The 17,125-nt window shown below is 39.5% G+C and overlaps 1 protein-coding gene across 1 annotated transcript; it reads left to right on the forward strand.

Annotated features, from left to right (window-relative positions):
* Positions 1–966: 966 nt before the first annotated feature.
* On the forward strand, positions 967–14,931 carry smtlb (somatolactin beta; the record flags this gene model as incomplete). The annotated part of the gene is made up of 6 exons (XM_084399984.1): positions 967–1,106; positions 1,612–1,714; positions 13,977–14,120; positions 14,259–14,366; positions 14,459–14,638; positions 14,737–14,931. The coding sequence occupies 6 exons, from the start codon at positions 967–969 to the stop codon at positions 14,929–14,931; spliced, it is 870 nt and encodes a 289-aa protein (XP_084256110.1).
* Positions 14,932–17,125: the final 2,194 nt, after the last annotated feature.

Raw genomic sequence — 17,125 nt, forward strand, 5'->3', positions numbered from 1 at the left:
AGCATATTTCGGTTAGTTCCTGCCAGTTAGCTGCTTCAGGTCACCGAAGCCATTTGGAAATTTATAGCCGAGGCCAGTCTCGAGGGACTGGTCCCCATAATGGCATATTTAGACACCCCGAGGGGTCTTCAAAATATATCCTAGGGGGTCCTGCTTACAGTGGAGCTAATATACAAATATTATCTACTAAGGGGGCCAGCCCCGAGCAGGGTCGGTTCTTGGAACAGGAAGTCTAGTCCCTCTTAACACAGGAAACCTCAAAGTGGGCTCTTCCTTGGTTACGGGAGCCTGGGTTCTACAGCTGGCACTTCATAGTTCCTATGAGGGGGGGAGTTAGGCCTTATTTTGGATCTCATGGTACTGGATCAACCTCCGAGGGGGTTCAGATTCAAGTTACCGACTGTCAGTCAGACCAGCTCCGAGGACTGGTCTGTCTTGATAGATCCACAAGCTCCTTAACTCCTCTTTCCCTTCTAACCCTATCACAGGAAGTTTCCGAGATCCGCTTTTGGGGGGAAAAGCGCATCAGTTCTGGACTCTTCCAGTCGGCCTAGCCTTATCCCCTCGCACCTTCACTAAATGTATGGACACGGCCCTTGCTCCATTGAGACTTCAGGGGGTCCGTATCTTATAGATGACTGGCTCATTTTGGCTTAGTCGAAAAGAACTAGCAATTCAACATCGAGATGTTGTTTTGCGTCATCTGAGGTGTGTGGGGTTGAGACTCAATGTGAAGGAAAGTTCCTTAACTCCTCTTCAGAGGACTACGTCCCTGGGAGTAGAGTGGGACTTAGTCACGATGCGGGCACAATTGTCTCCTGCTCGTATAAATACTATCTTAAACACATTGAAGAGTATTAGGTTAGGCCAGGCTATCACTGTCAAACACTTTCAAGGAGTTTTGGGTCTTATGGCTGCAGCTTCCACGGTAGTACCCTTTGGTCTGCTCCATATGAGGGCCTTGCAATGGTGGCTCAGGAACAAGGGTTTTTGTCCTCTGGGAAACCCTTTTCGTACGATCAGAGTTACGCGCAGATGCCTTCGTTCTCTTGTCGTATGGAAGAAACCATGGTTCCTGTCTCAGGGCCCGGTTTTGGGAGCACCATGTGAGAGAAAAACTCTGACCACGGATGCGTCCCTAACGGGCTGGGGTACGGTTATGGAGGGCCGTTACACCCGAGGTACTTGGAAAGACCATCATCTCACATTGCATATTAATCGCTTGGAGATGTTGGCCGTATTTTTGCCCTGAGGCACTTCCTTGTAGACCTCAGAGGCCATCATGTTCTTGTTAGGACAGACAATATGTCGGTGGTCTCTTATATCAACTGCCAAGGGAGGATTGAGATCTCGCCCTCTTTGTAGACTGGCGCATCAAATTCTTCTTTGGTCCCAGGACAAATTTCTCTCCATCAGATCTATTTATATTCCTGGGGTTGATAATATGGGAGCAGACATCCTGTCGAGGAAGGGGCTGAGGCCCGGGGAATGGCGGCTCCACCCTGAAGTGGTTGAGCTTATATGGAGAGAGTTTGGCCGGGCGGAGGTTGACCTGTTTCGCTTATCATGAGAACTCTCATTGCCCGCTCTGGTACTCTCTCTCACATCCAGCTCCTTTGGGCTTGGATGCCATGGTACAGATGTGGCCGAGGTCACATCTGTACACTTTTCCCCCGATCGCTCTGCTCCCTGGGGTTCTAGAAAGGGTCAGGAGGTACGGAGTGAGACTACTCCTTGTAGCTCCGTACTGGCAGGCCCGAATTTGGTTTTCGGACCTTATTAGTCTCTTGGAGAGTTCTCCATGGAAAATTCCTATTAGGAGAGATCTTCTGTCTCAGGCTGATGGTACATTATTTCATCCCCGACCAGAGTAATGGAGACTATGGGTCTGGCCCCTGAGGGGGTCCCACCCATAATTAGGTTGCCCTTTCCACCGAGGTGGTCAGGACATCCATACTAGAACCCCACTCTACTAGGAACTAAACAATTAAGTTAGGGAGGGCATTGAACCCAGTTTATTACTGCCCACTGGCTTCAGTACTGGTGTTCCATCCCGCTCTCTAACGGGATCTCCTGTTCATGCTTAGGGCCTCTGTGGCGGCCTCAGTGCCCTCCGCAAGCCTCTAAGGGTGTTCTCGAAAGGACGTTCCCACTGAAACTCCATGTTCCTGTAGATTGGAGGATGAATCCTTTTCATCCAGCCTATTGGCATCAGGCTGATGGGTTATCCCTGGCACCCATCATGTCCTGTGGGTGAGGTATACAAATATATATTTGAGATATATAAGTATATATAGGAGAATCTATTGAGTCTGCTTCCTGCTCGTCTTACTCCCTGGAAGAGTGGTGGTGCTGCCCCCCTCTTACTTGCTAGCGTGGGAGCCACTCAACGTTATTTTTGCCCGGTACTGAGGTACCTGTAGGCAATGTTAAGATTCTTCGGGTATTCCATCCTCCATCGCATGTGTCGGATGGTCAAGGTCGTAGCCTTTGGGGTTCCTACATTAGGCCTTAGGCTGAGAGGAGTCAGTCCATCTAGTTATGCATCAAGGGTTAGGAGCTATTCCCTTTATTAAGAGTACAGTTGGTTATCTAAAACCACTTATATTTGAAGTACAAGGTGCGCTTTTGCCTTCACCTCTCATCTAATATTTTCTACGGTCTGGGGCTCCCATCCATGAGGTCAGTCGAGCCTCCGGCTCCAGACCTCCCCTTCTTGCACCAAATCTTATGACAAGCTAGTTTGGATCTGCCCTCTACTCATTCTATCGTCCGTGAGTGTGCCAGATGCTTTACACCAGGGCGTTTTCTCTCAGTGTGGCGGCGTGGGTATTCGTTCCCCAAAGTATCGAGTATCGATGCAGCGGGAGTTCCCTTTACGAAGGGGAACGTCTCGGGTTACGTATGTAACCCTCGTTCCCTGAGTAGGGAACGAGACGCTGCATCCCTCGGCCACACTTTTCGCGCCCCTGAGAACGACTTGCTTTGACCAATTAGAAGCTAACATTTCCTGGTTCCTGTGACCCTTTTGTAGCTTCCGGATCACCGTCACATGCGACGTCACGGGTGACGTTGCACCAATCAAGATTGGAATAGTTCCATAGTTGACTTCAGACGCTTCATGCCGAAGGCATTCCCCAAAGTATCGAGTATCGATGCAGCGTCTCGTTCCCTACTCAGGGAACGAGGGTTACATACGTAACCCGAGACGTTTTTCTCAGTCGCTTTGGTGCATTTCTCACATCACTATCTACATTTGCACAACAGTTAGTTCAACCTTCACAACATTTAGTCATTTGTGCACATCATAGCAGCAGTTTCTCATTCCTTCCAACAAATTGCAAATGCTTTTGGACATGCATCAATTGCTTTCATACAACTCTCTGCTGTTTTATAACATTATCATTTGCTTATGTCATGTCAGTCTAAATTAACTATACTTGTGAATGCTGAATAGTCATTCCATATAAAACTAATAGTCCTCAATTCATTGCTTGAGTCATTACATACAAAAATGTTGAACCAGTTGTCAAAATCTGTCAAGCAAATTTTACACATTTTTTTTCTTTTCTGAAAATGTCTCCTAAATTGAACAATTTCTCTCAGGTGAATCTCAGCTTTCACTGATGAGAAGGGGTGTGTGAAGCATTAGTTGCAACCAATGACATCACAGCAGAGTCCTGCAGAGGGTGGATTCGCCACTCGAGGAGATACTTTCCTCGCTGCATTGCAAGAGATGATATTCGCTGTGATGTAGATGAAATTATGTGGCCAGACAGAGAGGAACGTCTGGATGTGCATGAATGATTACAGTACTATGTACAGGGTTTCCCATACATTCATTAATTTGTGGCGGCCCGCCACAATATTTGAGAAGATAGTCGATGTTAAACGCTGTCGCGTTTCCATTACAGATTCGCGCAAAACTTCTTCTTTTTTTCTAAATATAAAATAAATAAAAAACTATTGCGAAATGACGCGTTTCCATTAACCGATGTTATGCGACTAAAACGTCATTTTTTCCTCTCGCGATCAGTCATTCCAAAAATCATGGCAACGGACGTTGGTAGGTTTATATATATCACAGCCACGTACCGCACTAAACATTATTATTATTATCTCCAGGTTCAGGTTGTTGTGTGTTGGTTTTTGTCCACCTCAATCTCCAGGTTTGTGTGTGTGTGTGTGTGTGTGTGTGTGTGTGTGTGTGTGTGTGTGTGTGTGTGTGTGTGTGTGTGTGTGTGTGTGTGTGTGTGTGTGTGTGTGTGTGTGTGTGTGTGTGTGTCCACCTCCAGGTCTAGGTTGGTGTGAGTGTGTCCATCTCCAGGTGTGTGTGTGTGTGTGTGTGTGTGTGTCCACCTCCATCTCCAGGTCGGTGTGTGTGTGTGTGTGTGTATATATATGAGCAAAATTTGCAACAAGTCTGTGGAGCAGTCATAGAAAGTGTAGCAATGGCATAGCAATGTAGCAATAGCAATGTCTTTAAGTGATCTGACACTAAGTGTTGGCATTGGAAATGTGTACTTGTCAATAAAAGTATATGATATATTTAACCCTTTTGTTGTGCCCTAAACTTGCTTTTGAGGAATGAGCTATCCATTTTGAGTAAGTGACACGCTTTTGCAGGTTATCAACTAGGTTTTGCAGTTTGTACTAATTGTTTTGAGAACTGCATTAACTGTTGTTCAAATGTAAACAGTGATGTGACAAATGCACCAAAGGGACTGAGAAAAACTGTAAATCCAAACAGCAATCTTTTTTCTTTTTTTTTTTTGGTCGGGCGGTATGTATGTACAGTGGGTACAGAAAGTATTCAGACCCCCTTAAATTTTTCACTCTTTGTTATATTGCAGCCATTTGCTAAAATCATTTAAGTTCTTTTTTTTTTTTTTTTCATTGTACACACAGCACCCCACATTGACAGAAAAACACAGAATTGTTGACATTTTTGCACATTTATTAAAAAAGAAAAACTGAAATATCACATGGTCCTAAGTATTCAGACCCTTTGCTGTGACACTCATATATTTAACTCGGGTGCTGTCCATTTCTTCTGATCATCCTTGAGATGGTTCTTCACCTTCATTTGAGTCCAGCTGTGTTTGATTATACTGATTGGACTTGATTAGGAAAGCCACACACCTGTCTATATAAGACCTTACATCTCACAGTGCATGTCAGAGCAAATGAGAATCATGAGGTCAAAGGAACTGCCTGAAGAGCTTAGAGACAGAATTGTGGCAAGGCACAGATCTGGCCAAGATTACAAAAAAAATTCTGCTGCACTTAAGGTTCCAAGAGCATAGTGACCTCCATAATCCTTAAATGGAAGACGTTTGGGACGACCAGAACCCTTCCTAGAGCTGGCCGTCCGGCCAAACTGAGCTATCGGGGGAGAAGAGCCTTGGTGAGAGAGGTAAAGAAGAACCCAAAGATCACTGTGGCTGAGCTCCAGAGATGCAGTCGGGAGATGGGAGAAAGTTGTAGTAGTGGTGGGGGAAAAAATCGATTCTGTTCAGTATCGCGATATTTTGCGCACGCAATTATATCGATACAGTAGTGCAAAGTATCGCAATATTTAATTATAAAATTATCTGTTTTACTTCCGGGTTTTCTTGGAGTTTACTCTGATAATTTACATTTGCGTATTACATCCACAATGAAGCGTTTGTTGCGGTGCTTTGTTGTCGTGCATTCAACAGGAAATTCAAATGAAAATGTAGATGCCAAGTATAAGTTTAGCATAGATATATTTCCACTCGCTGAACACTGACTGAGCACTTGAGAGTTTCACTCTCCGTCAAGCGATCATTCAGCTCAGCGTACCTGTGTGTGACGTACCGTAAACGTACTGTAGTGTGAAGGCGCGCACTCGCCGTCGCGTTTCTCTCACGCACGCAAAGAGAGCGAGAGAGAGTCTTACATTATACCACGCAAAATCGACATGCTACATGTAAACGATATTCTTGTTAGTATTTTTCTGTCAAAATAATGGAGTTCATCTGGGATTATTCAGCTTTTAAGAACAACAAAAAGAGATGCCGGTTTCTCTGGTAGTGGGCGGAACTAATGCGCAAACGGCAATCTTACTGGATGTCACTCATCCCTGTTTTAATTTCAGCAAATCAGAGCGAACGAATGCTGTCAAGGTGATTAACACTCATGAACCCAGCAGCTCGTGTATTGTAGGCCTATACTGTATATTTTTTATAGACTATGGTTGTATATTGTCATTATTAGTAGTAGAATTAGTAGTAGGATTATCTTTTAATAATAATTACTATTATCTTTTTTTTTTACATAAACACTGAATGACCAACAATATCTTAAGCACTACCAGTTTAGTTTAAGCTCAGTTTAAGTTCAGTTAAAATGACAAATATGCATGATTATCAAGTTTTAGTTCTAATTACTGAAGTTATATCATTAAATAGGCTAATGCTTGATTATCATAATATAATGCTTGATTTACTGATTTTAAGAGTGTACATTTATATATATAAAAAGCTGTGCCATTTTACAATGATAAGCTGATTTGGTGGAATTATATATATATAAAAGTTTTTGCACTTCAGTTAATGTGTAGAAGATAATGTTCACAGAATTAAATGTGACATTTGAAGTGAGTTGAGCAGTCTTATTTTCCTCATTTTTTGTAATGCCTTTGAATAATATGGGGGGCATGAATCGCAATATATCGCAGAATCGAATCGCAATACTTGCTGTATCGCAATATGTTAAGAATCGCAATAATATTGAATCGTGGCCCAAATATCGCAATACTATCGAATCGTCACATTTTTGCCAATTCCCACCCCTAAGTTGTAGTAAGTCAACCATCACTGCAGCCATCCACCAGTCTGGGCTTTATGGCAGAGTGTCCCGACGGAAGCCTCTCCTCAGTGCAAGACACATGAAAGCACACCTGAAGGACTCCAAGATGGTGATAAATAAGATTCTCTGGTCTGATGAGACCAAGATAGAACTTTTTGGCCTTAATTCTAAGCAGTATGTGTGGAGAAAACCAGGCACTGCTCATCACCTGTCCAATACAGTCTCAACAGTGAAGCATGGTGGTGGCAGCATCATGCTGTGGGGGTGTTTTTCAGCTGCAGGGACAGGACGACTGGTTGCAATCGAGGGAAAGATGAATGCGGCCAAGTACAGGGATATCCTGGACGAAAACCTTCTCCAGAGTGCTCTGGACCTCAGACTGGGCCGAAGGTTCACCTTCCAACAAGACAATGACCCTAAGCACACAGCTAAAATAACAAAGGAGTGGCTTCACAACAACTCTGTGACTGTTCTTGAATGGCCCAGCCAGAGCCCTGACTTAAACCCAACTGAGCATCTCTGGAGAGACCTGAAAATGGCTGTCCACCAACGTTTACCATCCAACCTGACAGAACTAGAGGATCTGCAAGGAGGAATGGCAGAGGATACCCAAATCCAGGTGTGAAAAACTTGTTGCATCTTTCCCAAAAAGACTCATGGCTGTATTAGATCAAAAGGGTGCTTCTACTAAATACTGAGCAAAGGGTCTGAATACTTAGGACCATGTGATATTTCAGTTTTTCTTTTTTAATAAATGTGCAAAAATGTCAACAATTCTGTGTTTTTCTGTCAATATGGGGTGCTGTGTGTACAATAATGATGAAAAAAAAAAAGAACTTAAATGATTTTAGCAAATGGCTGCAATATAACAGAGTGAAAAATGTAAGGGGGTCTGAATACTTTCCGTACCCACTGTATATGTATATGTATATGTATATGTATATATATAGAGATAGATATGTAACCCTTTTCTCAACTAATTTAATTTAAAATTTCCCTAATCAAGAAAACCCTGGATTCCCGGCAGTTGAATGTTGAATTGGCCGGAGTTTTTCTCAACCTAATAAAAAGCGCACGGTGCCTCCACCAGGGAATAATAAAGCAAAAATAAATGTACTTATAATTTACTTCCCCAGAATTTTAAATTCTTGTTAGTTTTTCCTCCAATTAATTGAAATAATAAATCAATACAGCAATTTCAAATAAGGGAAAAAGAATAACAATGATTTATTATTTAAACACTAATATGAAACACTTTTGTTGGAAAAAAATAAAATAAAATAAAAATAAAATAACAACTGGTGTTTTAAAGCGTAAAATAAGAAATGGAAAAAAAATTGTTTTGTTCAGTTGTATAAAAGTTTTTCACTCCTTACACCATTAGGTAGGCTACTCAATAGCCTCAATCTCTCTGAGTATTCTAAATGATCACCCTCAAAAAACAATATACACTCTCCCTTCTTATTAAATATAAGTTCGTAAAAAAATAAAATACACCGGATAATTATTGAAAACTCACAATTACTCCTTTGAATCGATTTACACACTTCACAGAATTAACACAAAATTAACTCAGTAACAACACAATAGATTAGTTTGGTCACAGTCTCTTATGGAAAAAAACACACTCTCTTGGCAAGCCGTTGGGGCCCAATCGTTGGTGCACTTTCAAGGGAATTGAATTCAAGTAAAACTCAGTAGGCTACATCCAGAGAATTTGTCGAGAAACGATTTCACTTACATTCCATCCAGGGAAATGACGTAGCAATGAATAGTGATCACTTACACCACGAGCCGCGAACAGAACACTCACGCAGTCACGCAGCCTCGGAGCGGGGTGAAAGTCCAGTCCAACCGCAGCGACAAAGCAGCTCGATATAATGACGCTCACTTTCAGTAACACGAGGACATGTGGGGCAGTCTCTTCGCCATGTGCGATCTCCTCGCCATGTCGTCTCTATCACGTAACTTAACGCAACGTGCGTCCGTAAACTTTCAACAATCTCAATGCTGATTGGTCAACATTAATACACTTCAGTTCAACAGAACACCTCATTTGAGTAAAGGAAAACAGTACAAATGATAAAGAAACAAAGAATGTTGGTACATTTTGTCATAGATATCATATATAAACGCTAGATGTCTTATGGCGCAGTCACTTCCGGCATCATCGTTCGGCCATCTTGTGACAGTGCTCTGTGCATTAAGGTGAATGATCAGCACGCACACAAATCCTCTTATCTCGCTGAAATCTTGACGGATTTACAAACGGTTTGGTTTCTTACAAACGTTATTAACGTGGCTATAATTCCGAATGCTTGAAAATGTATGTTATAATTTTTCATATGTATGCAGTGTATGTATGCAGTGTCATAACTACATCTCTGACGTTTATAACAAACCAAACCGTTTGAAAATCGGTAGAAAAATGAGCAAGTTATGGTTATTTAAAAGTACATGCACCATTGAAGTAGTGAGCGAGTACACTGTCGCAAGATGGCCGCCACGTGCGGACGTCGACCTCCATTGGCCAGCAGTGCGCACGAGACATCTAGCCTTTATATATGATATCTATGCATTTTGTTACATCACATTGTCAAATAAACAAAAACAAAATATCAAAAGTATATATTTTAATACTCTGCAATTTTCAAAATAAGGCGTATTTTTAAGGCATATTTTAAGGGGTCCCTACATATTTTAAGGGGTCCCTACAGATAGATAGATAGATAGATAGATAGATAGATAGATAGATAGATAGATAGATAGATAGATAGATTTTTTTTTTTATACTGCATGTACAAATATTCTAACCCTAACCAACAAAGAAAACTTTCTGCATTTTCAAAAAAACATCACTTAGTATTATTTATAAGCTGTTTTCCTCATGTGGACCAAAAAAAGGTCCCCACAAGTAGCCTACAAGGATTTCAGATATTGCCATCTTTGCGGGGAAATGTTGTCCTCATAATGTAGGGTTAATGTTAAATTTAAGCATTTTTTATACTGTATGTGTTTCTGTCCATGTACTAATCAAATTCTTATTACAAATTGATGGGAATATCTGCATGGTCTTCTGAACGTCACATTTCTCCCATCAAGCAAGTTAATCTCACCTCAAGTTCCTCAAATCACACTCATGTTGAAACTTCTGTCACTGCTGTGCCCTTGAGGTTTTGACCTGACTCTGGAATTGCAATTAGTCTCCTGTAAGTTGATTTGTGTGAACTGCATTTGCTAAACAGTAAGTAATTAGCGACTAACACATCCCCCATTGCACTTTTCCATGCAGTCATTTTTACAATACATTGCCTGATAAATGTATTTAACATTTTAAAATATTATTTTTTCCCACAAAATCATTAGTGGCCATATTCAGCTACTTTTGATGGTGGACAATTATGCCTTTCACTCTAAGATAAAAGTTTCAGTGAAGTTCTATAGAACCCTGACCTGGGTGACCTCAATTTTAAAGATAGCTTTAAAGGTGCCTTATGTAAAAATAAATAAATTCATACTCCACATTCCATACCAGATGGGGGCAGTATACCTCCAGAAAGTGAGTTGGTCTACTCTAGAGTATGAATATCTTCAAGCTACTCCCCTTCACCTTTACCAGTGAATATGTTCATATTCGTTTTGTTCATATTACATTTTTATTGTTAGTTTGAATTACATTAATTTGACAGACAGCATTCGCTGATGTTGACCAAGCTAGCGCCAACATAACCAGAGCTTCCAACTCTCACGCATTCACCGTGAGACACACGCAAACACTTTTCACACGCTCTCACCCCACACATCAATTTTCTCACGCACAGAAAAATCGCGAAGCAAAGAGGACACGGAGACCGACAGACTAGACAGAGCAGGTTAGTTATGATATAAAAAAATCTCAGCTCTCAGATTCTGTCAATTAAATACCGTTTTGGCGCTTGTAAATGTTACACGACAGATCCCTAGCGCATGTGAACCGATCATCTCTACTAGCTAATAGTAAAAAAATCACGAACACTGAAAGATACAGTAACGTTAGGCTACAACTTACCAAAATGTATTCCTCATACATAATATCGACCAATCAGTGTTTTTTATCATCGTGAAGAGGTCAATAACACAGCTGGAGAACAATTATGTCAGATTTACCTCAGGAAAGCCATTTAATAAACATAATATAGGTCACGTAGTTGGCAAGAAAAAAAGAGCAATAGAGATTGTGCTATGTGTACTATATTACAATACTGTATTTATGAACGTTATATACGTTTATCGAACAGCCTTCGATACATTTCTATGTTATAACTTCCCGAAAATCTACACAAACATATAAAACAAACTTCTAACGAAATACTAACAGCATCTTACTTACCAATCCAAACGAAATGTTGCAAGTTCGAAGTCAAACCTCATTTTTTTCATGTCCATTAGTTGTCTCCAGCGATGGAAAGCAGTGCCAATGTTTACTCTGGTTCTGTTCCTTTTTTATCATATTTTATTTGAATGTAGTAGTGGGCAGTAGGCTACTTTCCACACGATTGACATCAGGTTCAAGTACGCCCACAAGCCGTGCGAGTTATTCGTGTATTGCATGTTTGGCTGGTGGTTATGTTGCCGGCATACCGCCTCCCATGGCCGAAACTGGTATTACGACACCTGTCGGGCCGTGGCTATTAATGCTAATGCTAATTGAGGTTGATATCTCTGCAGCACTATAACTTGACATTTTTTTAATGACATCATCGCCCTTATTTCTTCTCATTCTTTTGATGCATGTAGCTCATTTTTTGGATATTTTTACCTCAATTTTTACATAAGGCACCTTTAAAAGGATCTATATAAGGACAAACGTCTTAAATGATTGCACAATACTTTTATGTTCAGTGGGTTATTTATTGTTTTTTTTTTTATAGTGATTAAGTATGTTTACGAGCTGTTTAATTCATACAATTTTATGACAAATTAAAAATGATTAAAACCAAATTAATTCATTAAAACTAAATGATCCCATGATGGAAAAAGCTACATGTTTCTAAATATGAAGCACCTGATAGAACACTTTAAGGTTCTGTATAGAACATTTCGTAGAATTTCACTCAGTTCTATACATAACCTTTTCTTTTAAGAGTGAAAATGGGCACACACAAAAAATCACATACATTTATGGGAAAAAGGGCATATTTTTGCACTGTTATTTTAAGTATTTTACTCACCAAATCTGGTTTCAGTTTCTTATGTAAGCGCCTGAGCTGCATTTGAGACATGTTGTTACACTTTTCAGCTGGATTTCATCCTTACTTACGTCATAAAGAAGTAAAGATGACACTTTTGACATGACGAACGTCACAATTCTGACATCTGATCCCTGCACAGACCTTAAGCCTTTCTCTTCACCGTGTCTTCATGCTCAGTGGACACCCTGAGGAAAATGGTAAACTATGAATAATAAAATGAGGAAGACACCGCATACTTTCCCACGTCATGAGTGTTGAATACGGTCTGCTGGTCTCATCAAACATTTTTCTGTTCATCTACATGTGATATTTATCAATTTATTTCACATTTTATTTAAATGTATCATTTAAAGTTTGTCAGGTAAAAAAAAAAAAAAAAAAAAAAATGTTTTCTGATAATGAACCGCTGACTAATTTTCCTGTTGATTACACAGCTACTCACCAAATAAATATGTGAACATGAAACATTTATTTGAAGTGGAATTATTTATACATTTGTATTTTTTTCCGTTTTTTTCATAATCATTTATGGGCTGGAGAGTGGTGTCAATCAATTGCGCATGAAAGTTTTTATTATATTACTATAATATATACATATATATATATATATATATATATATATATATATTATAGTAATTAACTTATTGACATATAATATCCACAACACAACCTCTGCATCTGTTTTCAGGCCTTCCTGCACTGGAAAACTTTTCTAATATTAAAGCTCTTGTCTGATCATAACCCTTCTTTTCCAGTGGTATTCCTCTGAGATTTTTTGTAATGTCTCTCAGCCATCTCTCTTTCTACAGTCTTTCTTCAAATCTCCCTCTTGCTTATTCTCTCTCCTCCCCCCTACTGAGTGGACACGCCCCTACTGCTGATTGGCTACAAGTGTGTTGTGATGCTCGGGTCCAATCCACTTTCACCAGCATTTCTCAGAAATCCCTTATTGCACCTTTAATCAAAATAACTTCTCCTCCCTCTTGCAATAACATTGCTTCTCCTCTCTGATGACGTATTTGCACAAAGCACCTAAAGAGACATTTGCGGGGGGGGGGAAACTGGGGATTTTTCGTGCATGCACAATAAACTTTAGTCACAGTTTTTATTTCTAATAAATTAATTTTAGGGGCTTCTATTTTTAGGCCTTTTGCACTTACTGAATTAGAATGATATTGATATTTCAATTAAAGTGTAACTGCTTAGTATTGTTACAATGTCGGCAGTATCTGTAAATTGACAATGTTTTCTCGTTCTCTGTGTTACCTAGACAAACATTTATTTATCAGCAAAAGATTTTGACAACTCAGTTTCTTTCAGTTACCCCCCCAAATTACATCATGAAATGTGGCAGGATGTAATATAAATTAAACATTAGCCAAAAAACTATTTGTAAAGGAAACACTCAGAAACAGCATCTGCATATGTCTTTAGTCAGAGATGATGCATAAAAACAGAGACATGTGGTCACAAATATCAACTTACCATCACTTGCGTTCTGTTCTGTTCAAACATTTGTATAATTCATAAAGGCAGTAGAGTATATAGGCATAGATAAATGACAGAACCACAACCAGAGGGTTCCACAATAATGAAGAAAACTACAGGTACAGGGTCCTTGCATCTGGCTGAATTGGAAAGGATAATATAGCTCAAACTAATTTATTTAAAAGAATATTATTTCTTTATGACTAACTGAAGTTTATCTTGCTAAGAGTCAGAAAAGCTTATAAATAAGGAGTCGTCTCTATATGCATACTAAATATTCTCACTAACGAATAATATAAAGTTGCTTTGATATAAACTATTGCTATAAAACCAATGTGAACATGACGAATCTCTCTCCTTTTGTCCCCTACCCGTGCTGAAGTTCTCCAGGTTTGTGTGGCGTTTGTGCTCTGCTCACCGCAGGCCGTGATCGCATCCGCTGAGGACTGTCCTGATCCATATACCGGAGGAACATCCTGTACCATCTCACTGGAGAAGCTTCTGGACCGAGCCGTTCAACATGCAGAGCTCATTTACCGCGTCTCAGAGGAGTCCAAGTTGCTGTTTGTGAGTAACAGAGAGATGAACCTAAAGCTAAGCTTATAAAAGCTGCTTCTTGGAGTTTGCAATGACATCAGTCTCACTAAAGATGAGAATAAACAGTCAACCAGTACACTTTACTGAATAATTCCAAAATATTTTCAGGAGGAGGTGCTCAATTCATTCGGAGGTGTGAATCTGCATGTTCCCAGTGGGACCATGTGTGCTCCGAAAACAGTGTCGATGTCTAAAAGTGACATCCAACAGATTTCTGTGAGTTCCTCTAATGGCATCTGATGAAATTCACTGTAACAGAGTAACATTCTCCCTAGATAAACACGTCTTTTTTTTGTTTTTCCCTCCAGGATAAATGGATCCTTCACTCTGTCCTGATTCTGATCCAGTTCTGGACTGATCCACTGGCAGATCTGCAGGCGTCTCTTGAGAATTTTGAGAACACCTCAAGTGCCCTGCTTAACAGGAGCAAATTGATGTCTACCAAACTAACGAGTCTGGAGCAGGGGGTTCTGGTTCTTGTTAGACAGGTAAATATGAAGTTTCGAAAATTATTAGACCAAACATTTTTTTTCCTTCATCTGGAAACATGTTTGGAAATCAGTCTGTCTCTCTTTCTCTCTGTCAGATACTGGGTGAAGGTGGTTTGCTGTTGGAGGCTCCTGAAAAGACATCCGATTACATTGTCTCTTCCGATATTGAGTCTGTGAGAAGAGGCTATAGTGTGATCTACTGCTTCAGGAGAGATGCGCACAAGATAGAGACTTTCCTCAAACTCCTGAAGTGCCGCCATATTGATAAAGAGAATTGCTCCATTTTCTAAACTAAACTAATATACTGTGTGTATATATATATATATATATATATATATATATATATATACACACACACACACATTCTTCTGCCAGATTATTTTGAGTGTTTTCAGCCAAAGTTGGTTTTGCATTTGCACAAATTGTAATTAAAACAAAAATGTTTACATGCTTACTTGGAGATTGTGTTTTTGTCTCTAATGTCAGATATGGTTCACTGAACGTTTGTAAAATGTTCTTTTCTAAATTAAAATGCATATTAAGAGAAATACTGAATCAGAATCCCTTTCATACACATACGGTACTGTGAGAAATGGTAAACTGCTGTCTGAGATCACATTAAAAAAAATCCATTTAAAGCAAAATGTATTTTTTTTAGGATTTTGAAAGATTTAAAAGAAAGAAATTGTGGTGTAAAACTGAGACACATATTATTTGTACAAAAGATAAGATGTATTTGATCATTCTCAAATCACTGTGGACAACATGGATCATCAGGTTTTGTTCAATCTTGCTCTTTCTTTGTATCATTAAATCAAAAGAAGGATATTTGGAAATTACACTGAAACACTTCACAATATCTTACCTCAAAGTCCACTAATGAGAACATCAAAGTTTGTGCCCAATTATCACTCAATGAGGAGAAAATTAGATGTCTATCCTGAGCCTAGGTTCTTTAATTCACGGAAACGGTAAATTTAAGCGGAGAGATGTCGATGCTGCAAAGGAAGGGTAAAAAAAAGCGGTTCACTGTCGCAGTTATAGTGATACATTCACTGAAAAAAATGTTGTTGAATTTACTTAATTTTATTACGTCAAGGGGTTGCACGAAATAAATTTATCTAAATCCAGATATATTTTTTAAGTTGAGTGTACTTATATTTTGTAAATTGGTTGTACTTATATTTTATAAGTAATTTCAGATTAATAATATTCATAATTTTAGCTAAACTATTTTAAGTTGAATTTACTCAATTTTTTCAAGAACCAGCCTGTGAATCTCAACAATGGTGACAACTATAGGCATGTTGCCATGCATTATGGCTCCCACTATGCATTGCTGCATGATTATATAATGAGCTTATGTTCGAAGGTGATCTGTTTCAGGTCAGATAATTGTGAAATAATGATTATGTTAAACACAAACAATATCATCAGATCTCCTTACACATTAGTTCAACTGACTGTTACAAATCAAGTGCAGTCGCCAAACAAAGTGTTAAGATATAGGATTCAGGGTAAAGAGCCCAACTTAAACACCCACTGATCCCCATGATGGTAACTTAAAATTATGGTTGTAACTTAAAGCTGCCGTCGGCAACATTTTTTTTTATCATATTCAGTGTAATCGACACTATAATCCGACAGAACAACATTAATAAGGTGGTTTTAGAAAAAAACCCGAGCTTCTAACTCCACCTGGAGCGTGTTATTTGTTTTGCAAAAATCCACCGCTCCCGCTTCATCAGGTCCAATCAGCGCAGGGGGGTGTGAGATCTGACTGTCAATCACAGGTCGTGCACACGCCACAGATCCCGTTACCCCCTCGCGCACGTTACAATCACATGCACACGCCTGAAGTTCGCGCAGTAAGGAAGAGTGATGGCGGAAAAGATTCCAATTCCTCGGTTAACCTCAAGAGCTAGGAGGTCAGAGCTTGCAACATTTCTTTACGACAGGTAATTGTGCTTTATCAACCATTTACTTTATAAGTACTCCATGGTGTTGATCGATGCTGATGAGAAGGGCGCGTTCACCGAAAATCTGGTGCACGCACTGACCAGCACAAACTCGATGGGAGGGTATTAGTTGATAGTGGGGGAGGGGCATGAGAGTTGTAAACATTAAAAATTTGGCTAAGTCCACTCAATCTTCCAGGGTTGCCGACGGCAGCTTTAAAATTACGGTTGTAACATTACAGTTTTCTCCTTCAGTGATTCTGCTTGTTACCATCAGGTTTCTCAAATGTTGGCAATAAAAAATAAAGAGTTCTTAATTCATCTTTGACGTCTGTCTGTTATTCAGATATTTTTGTTTAAAAATTGTAAAATGGTTAACTTTTAAGGAATTAATTTGATTAATTATTACTCAATTCTAATGTGTTAAATTTAATTAATAATATTGCTTGTAATCTGCACAATTTTATTGAGTAGATATAGCGTATTCATTTTACAGTGAATATGGAAATTAAATTAAACTTATTTT

The sequence above is a fragment of the Rutilus rutilus genome, assembly GCF_951802725.1.
Source record: "Rutilus rutilus genome assembly, chromosome: 25".
NCBI classification, from domain to species: domain Eukaryota; kingdom Metazoa; phylum Chordata; class Actinopteri; order Cypriniformes; family Leuciscidae; genus Rutilus; species Rutilus rutilus.